Raw genomic sequence first — 19,648 nt, 5'->3', positions numbered from 1 at the left:
CACCTGTCTCCCCTAGAATCTATCCTAAACGCTGCTGCTAGAATCACACTACTCTTTCCTAGATCTGTCTCAGCATCTCCCCTCATGAAATCCCTCTCCTGGCTTCCGATCAAATCCCGTATCTAACACTCAATTCTCCTCCTCACTTTTAAAGCTTTACACTCTTCTGCTCCTCCTTACATCTCAGCCCTAATTTCTCGCTATACACCATCCCGACTCTTGTGTTCAGCTCAAGGATGTCTTCTCTTTGCCCATTTTGTATCTAAAGCCCTCCCCCGCCTTAAATCTCTCACTGACTGCCCCACACCTGGAATGCCCTTCCCCTCAATCCCCGACTAGCACCCTCTCTATCCACCTTTAAGACCTATCTAAAAACACACCTTTAATGAAGCATATGGGTAGCTCTGCTGGCTGATATTATATATCTCAGATGCACTGGTCTGGACCCCTTGCAGACACACTTACCAGAACACCCTCCTACTTTCTCTGTAAGTTCTTCCTAATTACCACTTAGGTTGTAAGCTCTTCGGAACAGGGACTCCCATTCCTATTGTTAGTGTCATGTCTGAAGCGCTTATTCCCACTATGTGTTATATTATTATGTCGCGTGTATTACTGCTGTGACGTGCGATGTACATGGATGGCGCTATATAAATAAAGATGTACATACATACACACAAAGCTGCAGACAGATGTCCTGGGGCCCAGGACTAGAGTTATGACCAGGCCACCCCCCCTGTGTCGGCAGTCTTGTGAGCCCCCCAATTTCACAAATCGCGAGCCCCCTCTATTCCCCCCTTTCCCATGTATTTCTCTTTCCTTCGTCTCACTCCCTCTTCCTCGCTCACTCACCCCCTCTCACTCTCCCCCCCTCCATCAATTACCCCTCCATCAAATACCCCACTCTCACTCAATCCCCCTGGCTCACAATCATTGGCTCCCATGTTTTTCTCTCCTCTCCATCTCACTGTTACTCCCTCTCTTCTTCACTCACTACCTCAGCCCCTCTCTCCTCTCACTCTCGCTCCCCATCCATCAATTACCCAACTCTCACTCAATCCCACCTCCTCACACTCACTACCTCAGCCCCTCTCTCCTCTCACTCTCCCTCCCCATCCATCAATTACCCAACTCTCACTCAATCCCCCTCCTCACACTCACTACCTCAGCCCCTCTCTCCTCTCACTCTCCCTCCTCATCCATCAATTACCCAACTCTCACTCAATCCCCCCTCCTCACACTCACTACCTCAACCCCTCTCTCCTCTCACTCTCCCTCCCCAGCCATCAATTACCCAACTCTCACTCAATCCCCCCTCCTCACACTCATTCCCTCTGCCCCTGCCCCCCCGGCTCCCATGTCTCTCTCTCCACTTTATCTCACTCTTCCTCACTCACTCAATCCCTCACCCCTTCTCTCCTCTCACTCATCCTCCCGTCCATCAATTACCCCACTCTCACTCAATCTCCCCCTCCTCACACTCATTCCCTCCCCCTACACACACAATCCCTCTCACAAAATACATACAAACAAATTCCCACCCCCAAGTACATACAAAGTGTCTGCCGCTGTGGAGCTGCGGGGGTCCATGCTTCTCAGTGGCAGTGTTAATCGGTCGGGGCCGCGGTCTTGCTACATCTGTAGATTAAGAGCACTCACACTAATCTCAGGTTTTACTGCCGCAGGTATCACTGGTGCTGGATAAACATGAAGTCGATGGCCCTCTCATGGACTTGTGATGAAAAAGAATAACGTATTTGTGAAGTCATTCATGAAGAAGATCATACTGGGACTGAAACGTTGATCCTACTTACCAAATACATTATTCCTTTTGATCTCAAGTCCGTGAGTGTGTCATTAACTTCTCCTCCTTACATCTCAGCCCTAATTTCTCGCTATGCACCATCCCGACTCTTGCGGTCTTCTCAAGGATGTCTTCTCTCTACCCCCTTTGTATCTAAAGCCCTCTCCCACCTTAAACCTTTCTTACTGACTGCCCCACACCTCTGGAATTCCCTTTCCCTCAATACCCAACTAGCACCCTCTCTATCCACCTTTAAGACCCACCTCAAGACACACCTGCTTAAAGAAGCGTATGAATAGCACCATAGATATTACTAGACACATGATACATAAAGTTTGGCCCCCTGTAGACGCACTTACCAAAATGCCCTCCTACTGTCTCTGTACGTTCCTCCTACATACCAATTAGACTGTAAGCCCTCGGAGCAGGGACTCCTCTTCCTAAATGTTACGTTTATGTCTGAAGCACTTATTCCCATGACCCGCTATTTATATTATTTGTTATTTATATGATTGTCACGTGTACTACTACTGTGAAGCGCTATGTACATTAATGGCGCTATATAAATAAAGACATACAATACAACTTAATCTTTATATTGTCAATGCCAGCTCCATCTACTCCTGGCTTGGTCAAGAATCCTTATCTGTGTTTGCTTTACTGCTTGGGACATTCTAACATTGTCAATGGCTGGACCAGAAAGTTAACCTCCAGCCTGTGCATCACCAGCTACGGCCTGTGACATTTTCCCATCTTGTCCCCTGTTCTTGTCCCCAGCTATCTGAGCGACAGTGACCTCAGCACGCGGAAATCCAGTGGCTCTCTGTCATCAGGGATCTCCAGCTCGCACAGCGGTGTCATGGACGAGACTGAATCGTCCTCCCACTCCCCGGTCATCAAAGCCGGGTGGCTGGACAAGAATCCACCACAGGGGTGAGTACGGCGATTCCGGCTGCCAGTTGTGGGTGCAGGTGTCCACACGTTGAGCATGTTGGGTTAAAGGGGTGAGTAGGGAGCACTACATGCAATCACCTGAACTGTAGTAAAAGGGGATAAAAGCAACAGCAGATCATTAAAATGTAGATATCAGCCAGGGACTGAGGTTAGAAAGCAGAAGCACAAGTAGCAGGGGGTATTCATCATTCCTGAATCACAACGTTTTGCAGGGAGAAGCGGTCTGATCATTGTCACATAATTCCAGAATCCATTACTTGGGGTAGGCACAAGCAGCAAGGTGTAACCATAGGGGTGTAACCATAGGGGTGTAACCATAGGGGTGTAACCATAGGTTCTGTTCTAGTAGAATCTATGAGTTAATAAATAGGGTACATAGAAGACATGGAACACGCGTGTATCTATGTGTCACGGACAGATTTCCAAACTTGCATCATTTAGCCCCTGTTTTCACATGTAATATGCCGCGTAGAAATATTATTATTGGTGCGTGAGCCAGTGAACCATAAAACCACATTTGTTTAGGGCTTTCTTAATGCACTTTGGGAGGACTTGCTGGAGATGTCTTATAAAAGCAAACAATCAATACAGTTTCCTCGGACGGTAATAAACTACAGTAAGTAGATCTAAAATAACCAATATAGTGTATTAAAATGTACAGCTTCCAAAACAACAACACGAGCGCTAATTCTCTCGGGATGTAATTTAAAAAGAAAAGGAGGATAATAGTGCAGGGCGTTTAAAATAGAGCACGCAGTACTGGAAGGTGATCAATACACTCACGTGTACAGTAGGATAATTTTCAGGCATTTGCAATATAATATGGGGCAATCAGATGACTTCACTTCCGCGCTCGCAATGGGAATCCCCACATTCTCTCCTCTCCTGTGTGTGTGGTTCGTGCCACTTGCCGTATGTGTTTCGCGGTGTACTCGGCTTCCTCAGGGAATTACCTACTCACGTAGGGCAAGTGGCAGGAACCACAGGAGAGAACGTGAGGATTCCCATTGCGAGCGCGGAACTGACGTCATCTGACTCCGTTGGGGGTTGTGCGACCGAACTGAGGACGCCAAGAAAGATCAGAGGGGGTGAGGGTCCAACACTTTGGTGTAGAAGATCAGTTTGGAGACGCCGTCCGTTTCGTGTTACTGATGCCCATTTATTGGGTCCGTTTGTGAGTGTTCCTGATCAATATTTTAATATTTGATAGTAAAAGATATCTTTGCATTATGCATGTCCTTTGTCTTTTGAAGCATCCTAAGAAGATCGCAGAAGGCCATGCTCCATACTCAGGGTTGCCACCTTCTACTGAAGGCCAACCTGGAGACATTTGTTTAAATGTTGCACTTACCTTCAGCGGTGTCCTCTTGGACATCTCCCCCTGCAACTCCCTTCAATTTGGCTGCGCAGCATCAAATGGTGTCGTGTTGCCATGACAACGGGACGCTACGTGATGTTGCGTCATCACATGGCGTCAATTTGCCATGACAACGGGACACCTTATGGCGCCTAGGCGTCACGTGATGACAACGTGGTGCCGCGTGACAGCATCTTGTCATGGCAACGAGCGTCACGTGATGCTGTTACGTCACATAGCGTTCCAGTTGGCATGGCAACGCGGTACCATTTGACGCTGTGCAGCCATATTGGCAGTAGTTGCAGGGGGAGATGCCAGGAGGACGCCGAGGATGCCGGGAGACATTGCCACCGCCGCCCACCCTGAGGTCTACTACGTAAACCTGTAGCCCGGAGATATGTGGCGAAAACCCATAGTCTCCGGGTGAAACCCGCAGTGGTGCAACACTGCCCATACTATATGGAAAAGGCCTGAAAAATCATCTCCACATGTGAGTGTATGGATCATCTTCCAATACTGTGCTCTATTTTAAACATTTATCCCCCTTTTCTCTTTACATCCAGAGAGAATTTGTGCTCCTGTTGAGGTTTTGGAATTAGTTTGGGGGCTTCTTGGAAGGTATTGAGAGGAGCAGCATTTCTTCTGGCCGTGTATTGTATGAAAGCCGTTCTCCACGTTACATGTTTTATACCACTTCGGTGCACTTACCAATTGCACTGTGAGCAGTTTGCTCTTGATGACTGTTCGCCACTATGAAACTGTACAGCACCTACACAAACAGACAGTAAAAACGGCTTCTCTTTGTACAGAAACGCTTTGATAAATTCTAGCTCTGTCAGCACCATCTACTAATGAATTATTCTTAGGTGTCAGATTTCTATTTGATGTGGGCTCAGTAAAGAACATTTATTGCAGGATGTCAGCAAGCATATTTTACGGCTAGTTTAAATGTTGTGATGCCCACAACACATTGCAGTCTCCTTTGTCCCAAGTTAAGCCCGGAAACACTGGATTTTCTAAGCAGTGGTTTATTTACAGGGATTAAATAAACAACGGGTCCACCGTCCCTTTAAGAAAAAACAAATAATAAAATCAAATCCTATTTCCATTAGGAAAGCTAACTACACATTCAGCTCCAACCCTTACTAAACCGGATGGATAGCTAAGCTCATTCCACCCCAAACAGATATTATTAATGCTGAGCATATAAAGTCTCTGTATACAGCAAATAAGGGTTTGGCTTATCTGCAAGTCCAGGTGTTGGCGCAGACATCCCTGCTTCAGCACAGCTCTGTCTCGGCAGTGTCTTTCATTCTTTACCAGCTTCTTTTAACCAGCCTCCGTTAGCTGGGGAGCTCCTCTGTCTCCCTCCCCCCCCCTTCTCTGGGGAAAAACAGTCTCCCTGTGCCTTGCAGCTTCCATCCTTTTAAAGCACTTCCTGACTATTCTGAGCAGGCTAATTAGCTTCATTAGTTAGCACCTGAACAGCCATTCCAAGGAGGATTAACTCCATGTGCTGCAAAAGTCTTATAGCTGCCCTATTCAGCCCCTAGAGGACAGCGATGGCACCACAATGTGTATTTCCACTTCAGCCCAGTTCCACAAAGCTCGGATAAATCAGGGCTCATACATGACCCTTGTTACCTGAAACAGGACCGGACGTTATGCTCCCTGATTTATCATGGTATCCTCAAAGCCAAAAAATATGTTAAAATAATGCCTGTGCTACATCTCCTTAGCGTAGGCTTAACGTCACGGTATTGTAGCACAGAGTCACGGTCACTCCCAATAACATTGCGTTACGCCAGTCTTGGCGTTTCCCTTATACAAACCCCAAAAATAGGACTATTGCTGAAACGGAGAGAAAGAGGACGGGGGGATTAAACCTGCAACCCATGTGTCACGGTAGTTTATGACAAGATATAATGAACACCAAATATCTGGGTTGAACTGAACGAGGCTTAGATATAATAAAATACAATTTATTCCTTAAATAAGGTGAACACAGCAATATAGTGCAATTAACAGACAAGAAGATAACACTTACTTAGGGTTGGGGGGATGGAGAAGTATGCAATAGCAATTCTCCAACAGTCATGTGATATTCAAGATGGAATCAGAAGCATAACTCCAGCAATCCACGGACATTCAAGATGATACCAGCACAACTAAAAACTGTAGGGTTGACACAGTTTATATACCTGTGCAACCCTATTCTTAACATTGAACACAGCCTATTGGTGGACAATTATCTAACGTGGAGACACAGACTAACCCATGCCCTCAGGCAACAATCAGACTGGCAGAGTTTGTTGATTGACTAATACTTAATCCCTAGACATTGGGTAACAATCAAGGCAGTTACTTTTTGATCACCGTGCTAAGGCTACTCAGCCATCTGCAATCATGACCTATTAGCATAGCAGATGGCGTCTGCATTTTCAGAACAGATCCCAAATAAAATACATATACACTTTAATATCTACACATATTAATAAATTCCATTCTGGTGGGCTCAGTGGGTCGACCTTGGCCAGTTTTTAATGCCTACAGTGACTCCACATATTGGCCAAATATGAACTCTCTGCGATCTCCAGAACTGGAGATACAGAAATGCACTTTAAAACATTAAAATACATGCTTATAATGAAACATGGGAACAGGGGAACATACATTTTCAAGGAACAAAAAGGTGCAAACCTCATCCCTGGACCGCAGTCCAGTTAACCTCTTGTCTCTCTGGTGAGGTCAGGGGGTGGCCATATGGGGTGCAACCCCTTTAATACCGGGCCACCACCTTTCTCCCTCTACACCATGCTGTTTTCATTGTTTTTTTTTACATTGGATTGAAGCAGGGGGTCTCCGGAGTTGAACGCCATTAATTCAGCTCCGGAGACCCCTTGCTTCCGGAGATACTTACCTCCGTAGGGGGTGCCTCCGCTCGGCTAGCAGGGTTCATGTAGTGGCGGAGTTTCAAGGCTCCCGCGCCCTGAGGGCCAATAGGAAGCCGTGACATCATCACGTTCGGCTTCCTACTGGCCCGCGAGACGCCAGAGTTTTAAACTTTGCAGAGATACTGGCACCCCCTTTGGAGGTAACTATCGCGGGAAGCAGGGGGTCCCCGGAGCTGAAATTAACGGGGTTTAGATCTGGAGACCCCCTGCTTCATACCTATGTAAATAAAATAAAAAACAGCACGAAATGTTCCTTTAACTCTGGAAAATAACACTGCTGTTTGATTATATCTAACTGGGGCATTACACCAGGGGGCTCAACTCCAGTCTTCAAGACTCCCCCCCCCAACAGGTCAGTTTTAAGGATATCCCTGCTTCAGCACAGGTGTCTTAATCAGAGGCTTAGTCGAAGACTGCACCACCTGTGCTGAAGCAGGGAACCACTGACTGAACCACCTGCGCTGAAGCAGGACTGAGCCACCTAAAGCAGGGGTATCCTGAAAACATGACCTGTGGGGGTGTCTTGAGGACTGGCGTTGAGCACCCCTGTGTTACACCCATGTAGGCCCTGCAATTGCCTTATTTCAGGTTCTGGATGGGAGTAACATCACGTTTAGGTGTGACCTAACTAACGATGCGTTAAGTGTTCCCGTTAACCGTAACACACTTTAGTATACTTGCAAGTTTATGCTAACGCTTAATTTGCATATCATTTGCATATAATTTGAATATCCTTTGCATATAATTTGCATTTTCTTCGCATATCCTTTACGTACAATTTGCATATCATTTGCATTTCCTTTGCATATCCTTTGCGTACAATTTGCATATCATTTGCATATAATTTGCATTTCATTGTCACTAAAGTTTGTGCTAGTTAATGTTGTGCTGTTTACGGGAGAAATTGTTGCTTGACGTTACATCATTGTCCTTTGAAGATACACCGTTTGTGTTAAAGTGATGTAATGTTCGGCTAACACCGCGTTCAGTGACAGAGGTTTGTGTTAAAGTGTCGTTACGTTCGGCTAACACCGCGTTCAGTGACAGAGGTTTGTGTTAAAGTGTCGTTACGTTCGGCTAACACCGCGTTCAGTGACAGAGGTTTGTGTTAAAGTGTCGTTACGTTCGGCTAACACCGCGTTCAGTGACAGAGGTTTGTGTTAAAGTGACGTTACGTTCGGCTAACACCGCGTTCAGTGACAGAGGTTTGTGTTAAAGTGACGTTACGTTACACCGCGTTCAGTGACAGAGGTTTGTGTTAAAGTGACGTTACGTTCGGCTAACACCGCGTTCAGTGACAGAGGTTTGTGTTAAAGTGACGTTACGTTCGGCTAACACCGCGTTCAGTGACAGAGGTTTGTGTTAAAGTGTCGTTACGTTCGGCTAACACCGCGTTCAGTGACAGAGGTTTGTGTTAAAGTGTCGTTACGTTCGGCTAACACCGCGTTCAGTGACAGAGGTTTGTGTTAAAGTGACGTTACGTTCGGCTAACACCGCGTTCAGTGACAGAGGTTTGTGTTAAAGTGACGTTACGTTCGGCTAACACCGCGTTCAGTGACAGAGGTTTGTGTTAAAGTGACGTTACGTTCGGCTAACACCGCGTTCAGTGACAGAGGTTTGTGTTAAAGTGACGTTACGTTCGGCTAACGCCGCGTTCAGTGACAGAGGTTTGTGTTAAAGTGACGTTACGTTCGGCTAACGCCGCGTTCAGTGACAGAGGTTTGTGTTAAAGTGACGTTACATTCGGCTAACGCCGCGTTCAGTGACAGAGGTTTGTGTTAAAGTGACGTTACGTTCGGCTAACACCGCGTTCAGTGACAGAGGTTTGTGTTAAAGTGACGTTACGTTCGGCTAACACCGCGTTCAGTGACCGAGGTTTGTGTTAAAGTGACGTTACGTTCGGCTAACACCGCGTTCAGTGACAGAGGTTTGTGTTAAAGTGACGTTACGTTCGGCTAACACCGCGTTCAGTGACCGAGGTTTGTGTTAAAGTGACGTTACGTTCGGCTAACGCCGCGTTCAGTGACAGAGGTTTGTGTTAAAGTGACGTTACGTTCGGCTAACACCGCGTTCAGTGACAGAGGTTTGTGTTAAAGTGTCGTTACGTTCGGCTAACGCCGCGTTCAGTGACAGAGGTTTGTGTTAAAGTGACGTTACGTTCGGCTATCGCCGCGTTCAGTGACAGAGGTTTGTGTTAAAGTGACGTTACGTTCGGCTAACGCCGCGTTCAGTGACAGAGGTTTGTGTTAAAGTGACGTTACGTTCGGCTAACACCGCGTTCAGTGACAGAGGTTTGTGTTAAAGTGACGGAACGTTCGGCTAACACCGCGTTCAGTGACAGAGGTTTTGTGTTAAAGTGACGTTACGTTCGGCTAACACCGCGTTCAGTGACAGAGGTTTGTGTTAAAGTGACGTTACGTTCGGCTAACACCGCGTTCAGTGACAGAGGTTTGTGTTAAAGTGTCGTTACGTTCGGCTAACACCGCGTTCAGTGACAGAGGTTTGTGTTAAAGTGACGTTACGTTCGGCTAACACCGCGTTCAGTGACAGAGGTTTGTGTTAAAGTGACGTTACGTTCGGCTAACGCCGCGTTCAGTGACAGAGGGTTTGTGTTAAAGTGACGTTACGTTCGGCTAACGCCGCGTTCAGTGACAGAGGTTTGTGTTAAAGTGACGTTACATTCGGCTAACGCCGCGTTCAGTGACAGAGGTTTGTGTTAAAGTGACGTTACGTTCGGCTAACACCGCGTTCAGTGACAGAGGTTTGTGTTAAAGTGACGTTACGTCTCGGCTAACACCGCGTTCAGTGACAGAGGTTTGTGTTAAAGTGACGTTACGTTCGGGCTAACGCCGCGTTCAGTGACAGAGGTTTGTGTTAAAGTGACGTTACGTTCGGCTAACACCGCGTTCAGTGACAGAGGTTTGTGTTAAAGTGACGTTACGTTCGGCTAACACCGCGTTCAGTGACAGAGGTTTGTGTTAAAGTGACGTTACGTTCGGCTAACGCCCGCGTTTCAGTGACAGAGGTTTGTGTTAAAGTGACGTTACGTTCGGCTAACACCGCGTTCAGTGACAGAGGTTTGTGTTAAAGTGACGTTACGTTCGGCTAACGCCGCGTTCAGTGACAGAGGTTTGTGTTAAAGTGACGTTACGTTCGGCTAACACCGCGTTCAGTGACAGAGGTTTGTGTTAAAGTGACGTTATGTTCGGCTAACACCGCGTTCAGTGACAGAGGTTTGTGTTAAAGTGACGTTACGCTCGGCTAACACCGCGTTCAGTGACAGGTTAGTGTTAAAGTGACGTTATGTTCGGCTAACGCCGCGTTCAGTGACAGAGGTTTGTGTTAAAGTGACGTTACGTTCGGCTAACACCGCGTTCAGTGACAGAGGTTTGTGTTAAAGTGACGTTACGTTCGGCTAACACCGCGTTCAGTGACAGAGGTTTGTGTTAAAGTGACGTTACGTTCGGCTAACGCCGCGTTCAGTGACAGAGGTTTGTGTTAAAGTGACGTTACGTTCGGCTAACACCGCGTTCAGTGACAGAGGTTTGTGTTAAAGTGACGTTACATTCGGCTAACACCGCGTTCAGTGACAGAGGTTTGTGTTAAAGTGACGTTACGTTCGGCTAACGCCGCGTTCAGTGACAGAGGTTTGTGTTAAAGTGACGTTACGTTCGGCTAACACCGCGTTCAGTGACAGAGGTTTGTGTTAAAGTGACGTTACGTTCGGCTAACACCGCGTTCAGTGACAGAGGTTTGTGTTAAAGTGACGTTACGTTCGGCTAACGCCGCGTTCAGTGACAGAGGTTTGTGTTAAAGTGACGTTACGTTCGGCTAACGCCGCGTTCAGTGACAGAGGTTTGTGTTAAAGTGACGTTACGTTCGGCTAACGCCGCGTTCAGTGACAGAGGTTTGTGTTAAAGTGACGTTACGTTCGGCTAACACCGCGTTCAGTGACAGAGGTTTGTGTTAAAGTGACGTTACGTTCGGCTAACGCCGCGTTCAGTGACAGAGGTTTGTGTTAAAGTGACGTTACGTTCGGCTAACGCCGCGTTCAGTGACAGAGGTTTGTGTTAAAGTGACGTTACGTTCGGCTAACGCCGCGTTCAGTGACAGAGGTTTGTGTTAAAGTGACGCTACGTTCGGCTAACACCGCGTTCAGTGACAGAGGTTTGTGTTAAAGTGATGTTACGTTCGGCTAACACCGCGTTCAGTGACAGAGGTTTGTGTTAAAGTGACGTTACGTTCGGCTAACGCCGCGTTCAGTGACAGAGGTTTGTGTTAAAGTGTCGTTACGTTCGGCTAACGCCGCCGTTCAGTGACAGAGGTTTGTGTTTAAAGTGACGTTACGTTCGGCTAACGCCGCGTTCAGTGACAGAGGTTTGTGTTAAAGTGACGTTACGTTCGGCTAACGCCGCGTTCAGTGACAGAGGTTTGTGTTAAAGTGACGTTACGTTCGGCTAACGCCGCGTTCAGTGACAGAGGTTTGTGTTTAAAGTGACGTTACGTCGTTCGGCTAACACCGCGTTCAGTGACAGAGGTTTGTGTTAAAGTGACGTTACGTTCGGCTAACACCGCGTTCAGTGACAGAGGTTTGTGTTAAAGGTGACGTTACGTTCGGCTAACGCCGCGTTCAGTGACAGAGGTTTGTGTTAAAGTGACGTTACGTTTCGGCTAACACCGCGTTCAGTGACAGAGGTTTGTGTTAAAGTGACGTTACGTTCGGCTAACGCCGCGTTCAGTGACAGAGGTTTGTGTTAAAGTGACGTTACGTTCGGCTAACACCGCGTTCAGTGACAGAGGTTTGTGTTAAAGTGACGTTACGTTCGGCTAACACCGCGTTCAGTGACAGAGGTTTATGTTAAAGTGACGTTACGTTCGGCTAACACCGCGTTCAGTGACAGAGGTTTGTGTTAAGTGACGTTACGTTCGGCTAACACCGCGTTCAGTGACAGAGGTTTGTGTTAAAGTGACGTTACGTTCGGCTAAACGCCGCGTTCAGTGACAGAGGTTTGTGTTAAAGTGACCGAACGTTCGGCTAACACCGCGTTCAGTGACAGAGGTTTGTGTTAAAGTGACGTTACGTTCGGCTAACGCCGCGTTCAGTGACAGAGGTTTGTGTTAAAGTGACGTTACGTTCGGCTAACGCCGCGTTCAGTGACAGAGGTTTCGTGTTAAAGTGACGTTACGTTCGGCTAACGCCGCGTTCAGTGACAGAGGTTTGTGTTAAAGTGACGTTACGTTCGGCTAACACCGCGTTCAGTGACAGAGGTTTGTGTTAAAGTGACGTTACGTTCGGCTAACACCGCGTTCAGTGACAGAGGTTTGTGTTAAAGTGACGTTACGTTCGGCTAACACCGCGTTCAGTGACAGAGGGTTTGTGTTAAAGTGACGTTACGTTCGGCTAACACCGCGTTGAGTGACAGAGGTTTGTGTTAAAGTGACGTTACGTTCGGCCTAACACCGCGTTCAGTGACAGAGGTTTGTGTTAAAGTGACGTTACGTTCGGCTAACACCGCGTTCAGTGACAGAGGTTTGTGTTAAAGTGACGTTACGTTCGGCTAACGCCGCGTTCAGTGACAGAGGTTTGTGTTTAAAGTGACGTTACGTTCGGCTAACACCGCGTTCAGTGACAGAGGTTTGTGTTAAAGTGACGCTACGTTCGGCTAACACCGCGTTCAGTGACAGAGGTTTGTGTTAAAGTGACGTTACGTTCGGCTAACACCGCGTTCAGTGACAGAGGTTTGTGTTAAAGTGACGTTACGTCGGCTAACACCGCGTTCAGTGACAGAGGTTTGTGTTAAAGTGACGTTACGTTCGGCTAACACCGCGTTCAGTGACAGAGGTTTGTGTTAAAGTGACGTTACTTTCGGCTAACACCGCGTTCAGTGACAGAGGTTTGTGTTAAAGTGACGTTATGTTCGGCTAACGCCGCGTTCAGTGACAGAGGTTTGTGTTAAAGTGACGTTACTTTCGGCTAACACCGCGTTCAGTGACAGAGGTTTGTGTTAAAGTGACGTTACTTTCGGCTAACGCCGCGTTCAGTGACAGAGGTTTGTGTTAAAGTGACGTTACGTTCGGCTAACACCGCGTTCAGTGACAGAGGTTTGTGTTAAAGTGACGTTACGTTCGGCTAACACCGCGTTCAGTGACAGAGGTTTGTGTTTAAAGTGACGTTACGTTCGGCTAACGCCGCGTTCAGTGACAGAGGTTTGTGTTAAAGTGACGTTACGTTCGGCTAACACCGCGTTCAGTGACAGAGGTTTGTGTTAAAGTGACGCTACGTTCGGCTAACGCCGCGTTCAGTGACAGAGGTTTGTGTTAAAGTGACGTTACTTTCGGCTAACACCGCGTTCAGTGACAGAGGTTTGTGTTAAAGTGACGTTACTTTCGGCTAACACCGCGTTCAGTGACAGAGGTTTGTGTTGAAGTGACGTTACGTTTCGGCTAACACCGCGTTCAGTGACAGAGGTTTGTGTTAAAGTGACGTTACGTTCGGCTAAACACCGCGTTCAGTGACAGAGGTTTGTGTTAAAGTGACGTTACGTTCGGCTAACACCGCGTTCAGTGACAGAGGTTTGTGTTAAAGTGACGTTACGTTTCGGCTAACGCCGCGTTCAGTGACAGAGGTTTGTGTTGAAGTGACGTTACGTTCGGCTAACGCCGCGTTCAGTGACAGAGGTTTGTGTTAAAGTGACGTTACGTTCGGCTAACGCCGCGTTCAGTGACAGAGGTTTGTGTTAAAGTGACGTTACGTTCGGCTAACACCGCGTTCAGTGACAGAGGTTTGTGTTAAAGTGACGTTACGTTCGGCTAACGCCGCGTTCAGTGACAGAGGTTTGTGTTAAAGTGACGTTACGTTCGGCTAACACCGCGTTCAGTGACAGAGGTTTGTGTTAAAGTGACGTTACGTTCGGCTAACGCCGCGTTCAGTGACAGAGGTTTGTGTTAAAGTGACGTTACGTTCGGGCTAACGCCGCGTTCAGTGACAGAGGTTTGTGTTAAAGTGACGTTACGTTTCGGCTAACACCGCGTTCAGTGACAGGTTTGTGTTAAAGTGACGTTACGTTCGGCTAACACCGCGTTCAGTGACAGAGGTTTGTGTTAAAGTGACGTTACGTTCGGCTAACACCGCGTTCAGTGACAGAGGTTTGTGTTAAAGTGACGTTACGTTCGGCTAACGCCGCGTTCAGTGACAGAGGTTTGTGTTAAAGTGACGTTACGTTCGGCTAACACCGCGTTCAGTGACAGAGGTTTGTGTTAAAGTGACGTTACGTTCGGCTAACGCCGCGTTCAGTGACAGAGGTTTGTGTTAAAGTGACGTTACGTTCGGCTAACGCCGCGTTTCAGTGACAGAGGTTTGTGTTGAAGTGACGTTACATTCGGCTAACGCCGCGTTCAGTGACAGAGGTTTGTGTTAAAGTGACGTTACGTTCGGCTAACGCCGCGTTCAGTGACAGAGGTTTGTGTTAAAGTGACGTTACGTTCGGCTAACACCGCGTTCAGTGACAGAGGTTTGTGTTAAAGTGACGTTACGTTCGGCTAACACCGCGTTCAGTGACAGAGGTTTGTGTTAAAGTGACGTTACGTTCGGCTAACACCGCGTTCAGTGACAGAGGTTTGTGTTAAAGTGACGTTACGTTCGGCTAACACCGCGTTCAGTGACAGAGGTTTGTGTTAAAGTGACGTTACGTTCGGCTAACACCGCGTTCAGTGACAGAGGTTTGTGTTAAAGTGACGTTACGTTCGGCTAACGGCGCGTTCAGTGACAGAGGTTTGTGTTAAAGTGACGTTACGTTCGGCTAACGCCGCGTTCAGTGACAGAGGTTTGTGTTAAAGTGACGTTACGTTCGGCTAACACCGCGTTCAGTGACAGAGGTTTGTGTTAAAGTGACGTTACGTTCGGCTAACACCGCGTTCAGTGACAGAGGTTTGTGTTAAAGTGACGTTACGTTCGGCTAACGCCGCGTTCAGTGACAGAGGTTTGTGTTAAAGTGACGTTACATTCGGCTTAACGCCGCGTTCAGTGACAGAGGTTTGTGTTAAAGTGACGTTACGTTCGGCTAACACCGCGTTCAGTGACAGAGGTTTGTGTTAAAGTGACGTTACGTTCGGCTAACACCGCGTTCAGTGACAGAGGTTTGTGTTAAAGTGACGTTACGTTCGGCTAACACCGCGTTCAGTGACAGAGGTTTGTGTTAAAGTGACGTTAAGTTCGGCTAACACCGCGTTCAGTGACAGAGGTTTGTGTTAAAGTGACGTTACGTTCGGCTAACACCGCGTTCAGTGACAGAGGTTTGTGTTAAAGTGACGTTACGTTCGGCTAACACCGCGTTCAGTGACAGAGGTTTGTGTTAAAGTGACGTTACGTTCGGCTAACGCCGCGTTCAGTGACAGAGGTTTGTGTTAAAGTGACGTTACGTTCGGCTAACGCCGCGTTCAGTGACAGAGGTTTGTGTTAAAGTGACGCTACGTTCGGCTAACGCCGCGTTCAGTGACAGAGGTTTGTGTTAAAGTGACGTTACGTTCGGCTAACGACCGCGTTCAGTGACAGAGGTTTGTGTTAAAGTGACGTTACGTTCGGCTAACGCCGCGTTCAGTGACAGAGGTTTGTGTTAAAGTGACGTTACGTTCGGCTAACGCCGCGTTCAGTGACAGAGGTTTGTGTTAAAGTGACGCTACGTTCGGCTAACGCCGCGTTCAGTGACAGAGGTTTGTGTTAAAGTGACGTTACGTTCGGCTAACACCGCGTTCAGTGACAGAGGTTTGTGTTAAAGTGACGTTACGTTCGGCTAACACCGCGTTCAGTGACAGAGGTTTGTGTTAAAGTGTCGTTACGTTCGGGCTAACGCCGCGTTCAGTGACAGAGGTTTGTGTTAAAGTGACGTTACGTTCGGCTAACGCCGCGTTCAGTGACAGAGGTTTGTGTTAAAGTGACGTTACGTTCGGCTAACACCGCGTTCAGTGACAGAGGTTTGTGTTAAAGTGACGTTACGTTCGGCTAACGCCGCGTTCAGTGACAGAGGTTTGTGTTTAAAGTGACGTTACGTTCGGCTAACACCGCGTTCAGTGACAGAGGTTTGTGTTAAAGTGACGTTACGTTCGGCTAACGCCGCGTTCAGTGACAGAGGTTTGTGTTAAAGTGACGTTACGTTCGGCTAACACCGCGTTCAGTGACAGAGGTTTGTGTTAAAGTGACGTTACGTTCGGCTAACACCGCGTTCAGTGACAGAGGAGTTTGTGTTAAAGTGACGTTACGTTCGGCTAACACCGCGTTCAGTGACAGAAGTTTGTGTTAAAGTGACGTTACGTTCGGATAACGCCGCGTTCAGTGACAGAGGTTTGTGTTAAAGTGACGTTACGTTCGGCTAACGCACCGCGTTCAGTGACAGAGGTTTGTGTTAAAGTGACGTTACGTTCTGGCTAACACCGCGTTCAGTGACAGAGGTTTGTGTTAAAGTGACGTTACGTTCGGGGCTAGACGTCCTAACCCGCGTTCAGTGACAGAGGTTTGTGTTAAAGTGACGTTACGTTTCGGCTAACACCGCGTTCAGTGACAGAGGTTTGTGTTAAAGTGACGTTACGTTCGGCTAACACCGCGTTCAGTGACAGAGGTTTGTGTTAAAGTGACGTTACGTTCGGCTAACACCGCGTTCAGTGACAGAGGTTTGTGTTAAAGTGACGTTACGTTCGAGCTAACGCCGCGTTCAGTGACAGAGGTTTGTGTTAAAGTGACGTTACGCTAACACCGCGTTCAGTGACAGAGGTTTGTGTTAAAGTGCGTACGTCGGCTAACACCGCGTTCAGTGACAGAGGTTTGTGTTAAAGTGACGTTACGTTCGGCTAACACCGCGTTCAGTGACAGAGGTTTGTGTTAAAGTGACGTTACGTTCGGCTAACGCCGCGTTCAGTGACAGAGGTTTGTGTTAAAGTGACGTACGTGTCGGCTAACGCCGCGTTCAGTGACAGAGGTTTGTGTTAAAGTGACGTTACGTTCGGCTAACACCGCGTTCAGTGACAGAGGTTTGTGTTAAAGTGACGTTACGTTCGGCTAACGCCGCGTTCAGTGACAGAGGTTTGTGTTAAAGTGACGTTACGTTCGGCTAACGCCGCGTTCAGTGACAGAGGTTTGTGTTAAAGTGACGTTACGTTCGGCTAACACCGCGTTCAGTGACAGAGGTTTGTGTTAAAGTGACGTTACGTTCGGCTAACACCGCGTTCAGTGACAGAGGTTTGTGTTAAAGTGACGTTACGTTCGGGCTAACGCCGCGTTCAGTGACAGAGGTTTGTGTTAAAGTGACGTTACGTTCGGCTAACACCGCGTTCAGTGACAGAGGTTTGTGTAAAGTGACGTTACGTTCGGCTAACACCGCGTTCAGTGACAGAGGTTTGTGTTAAAGTGACGTTACGTTCGGCTAACACCGCGTTCAGTGACAGAGGTTTGTGTTAAAGTGACGTTACGTTCGGCTAACACCGCGTTCAGTGACAGAGGTTTGTGTTAAGTGACGTTACGTTCGGCTAACACCGCGTTCAGTGACAGAGGTTTGTGTTAAAGTGACGTTACGTTCGGCTAACGCCGCGTTCAGTGACAGAGGTTTGTGTTAAAGTGACGTTACGTTCGGCTAACACCGCGTTCAGTGACAGAGGTTTGTGTTAAAGTGACGTTACGTTCGGCTAACACCGCGTTCAGTGACAGAGGTTTGTGTTAAAGTGACGTTACGTCTTCGGCTAACACCGCGTTCAGTGACAGAGGTTTGTGTTAAAGTGACGTTACGTTCGGCTAACACCGCGTTCAGTGACAGAGGTTTGTGTTAAAGTGACGTTACGTTCGGCTAACGACGCGTTCAGTGACAGAGGTTTGTGTTAAAGTGACGTTACGTTCGGCTAACACCGCGTTTCAGTGACAGAGGTTTGTGTTAAAGTGACGTTACGTTCGGCTAACGACCGCGTTCAGTGACAGAGGTTTGTGTTAAAGTGACGTTACGTTCGGCTAACACCGCGTTCAGTGACAGAGGTTTGTGTTAAAGTGACGTTACGTTCGGCTAACACCGCGTTCAGTGACAGAGGTTTGTGTTAAAGTGACGTTACGTTCGGCTAACGCCGCGTTCAGTGACAGAGGTTTGTGTTAAAGTGACGTTACGTTCGGCTAACACCGCGTTCAGTGACAGAGGTTTGTGTTAAAGTGACGTTACGTTCGGCTAACACCGCGTTCAGTGACAGAGGTTTGTGTTAAAGTGACGTTACGTTCGGCTAACGCCGCGTTCAGTGACAGAGGTTTGTGTTAAAGTGACGTTACGTTCGGCTAACACCGCGTTCAGTGACAGAGGTTTGTGTTAAAAGTGACGTTACGTTCGGCTAACACCGCGTTCAGTGACAGAGGTTTGTGTTAAAGTGACGTTACGTTCGTAGGCTAACGCCGCGTTCAGTGACAGAGGTTTGTGTTAAAGTGACGTTACGTTTCGGCTAACAGCCGCGTTCAGTGACAGAGGTTTGTGTTAAAGTGACGTTACGTTCGGCTAACACCGCGGTTCAGTGACAGAGGTTTGTGTTAAAGTGACGTTACGTTCGGCTAACACCGCGTTCAGTGACAGAGGTTTGTGTTAAAGTGACGTTACGTTCGGCTAACACCGCGTTCAGTGACAGAGGTTTGTGTTAAAGTGACGTTACGTTCGGCTAACACCGCGTTCAGTGACAGAGGTTTGTGTTAAAGTGACGTTACGTTCGGCTAACACCGCGTTCAGTGACAGAGGTTTGTGTTAAAGTGACGTTACGTTCGGCTAACACCGCGTTCAGTGACAGAGGTTTGTGGTAAAGTGACGTTACAGTTCGGCTAACACCGCGTTCAGTGACAGAGGTTTGTGTTAAAGTGACGTTACGTTCGGCTAACACCGCGTTCAGTGACAGAGGTTTGTGTTAAAGTGACGTTACGTTCGGCTAACACCGCGTTCAGTGACAGAGGTTTGTGTTAAAGTGACGTTACGTTCGGCTAACGCCGCGTTCAGTGACAGAGGTTTGTGTTAAAGTGACGTTACGTTCGGCTAACGACCGCGTTCAGTGACAGAGGTTTGTGTTAAAGTGACGTTACGTTCGGCTAACACCGCGTTCAGTGACAGAGGTTTGTGTTAAAGTGACGTTACGTTCGGCTAACACCGCGTTCAGTGACAGAGGTTTGTGTTAAAGTGACGTTACGTTCGGCTAACGCCGCGTTCAGTGACAGAGGTTTGTGTTAAAGTGACGTTACGTTCGGCTAACGACCGCGTTCAGTGACAGAGGTTTGTGTTAAAGTGACGTTACGTTCGGCTAACACCGCGTTCAGTGACAGAGGTTTGTGTTAAAGTGACGTTACGTTCGGCTAACACCGCGTTCAGTGACAGAGGTTTGTGTTAAAGTGACGTTACGTTCGGCTAACACCGCGTTCAGTGACAGAGGTTTGTGTTAAAGTGACGTTACGTTCGGCTAACGCCGCGTTCAGTGACAGAGGTTTGTGTTAAGGTGACGTTACGTTCGCTAACGCCGCGTTCAGTGACAGAGGTTTGTGTTAAGAAGTGACGTTACGTTCGGCTAACACCGCGTTCAGTGACA

At 47.7% G+C, this 19,648-nt stretch overlaps 1 protein-coding gene across 1 annotated transcript in view; it reads left to right on the top strand.

Moving 5' to 3' along the window:
* ARAP1 (ArfGAP with RhoGAP domain, ankyrin repeat and PH domain 1) overlaps positions 1–19,648 on the top strand; it is a 407,404-nt gene that overhangs the window by 165,621 nt on the left and 222,135 nt on the right. Inside the window, exon 6 of the mRNA XM_075593271.1 lies at positions 2,582–2,737. Within this exon, the coding sequence (XP_075449386.1) occupies positions 2,582–2,737 (156 nt within the window). The remainder of the gene's footprint in view (positions 1–2,581; positions 2,738–19,648) is intronic.

The sequence above is a fragment of the Ascaphus truei genome, chromosome 3 (genome assembly GCF_040206685.1).
Source record: "Ascaphus truei isolate aAscTru1 chromosome 3, aAscTru1.hap1, whole genome shotgun sequence".
Taxonomy (NCBI): Eukaryota; Metazoa; Chordata; class Amphibia; order Anura; family Ascaphidae; genus Ascaphus; species Ascaphus truei.
Note: the sequence above shows the minus strand (reverse complement) of the source record. Positions and strands in the feature narration are given on the sequence as shown.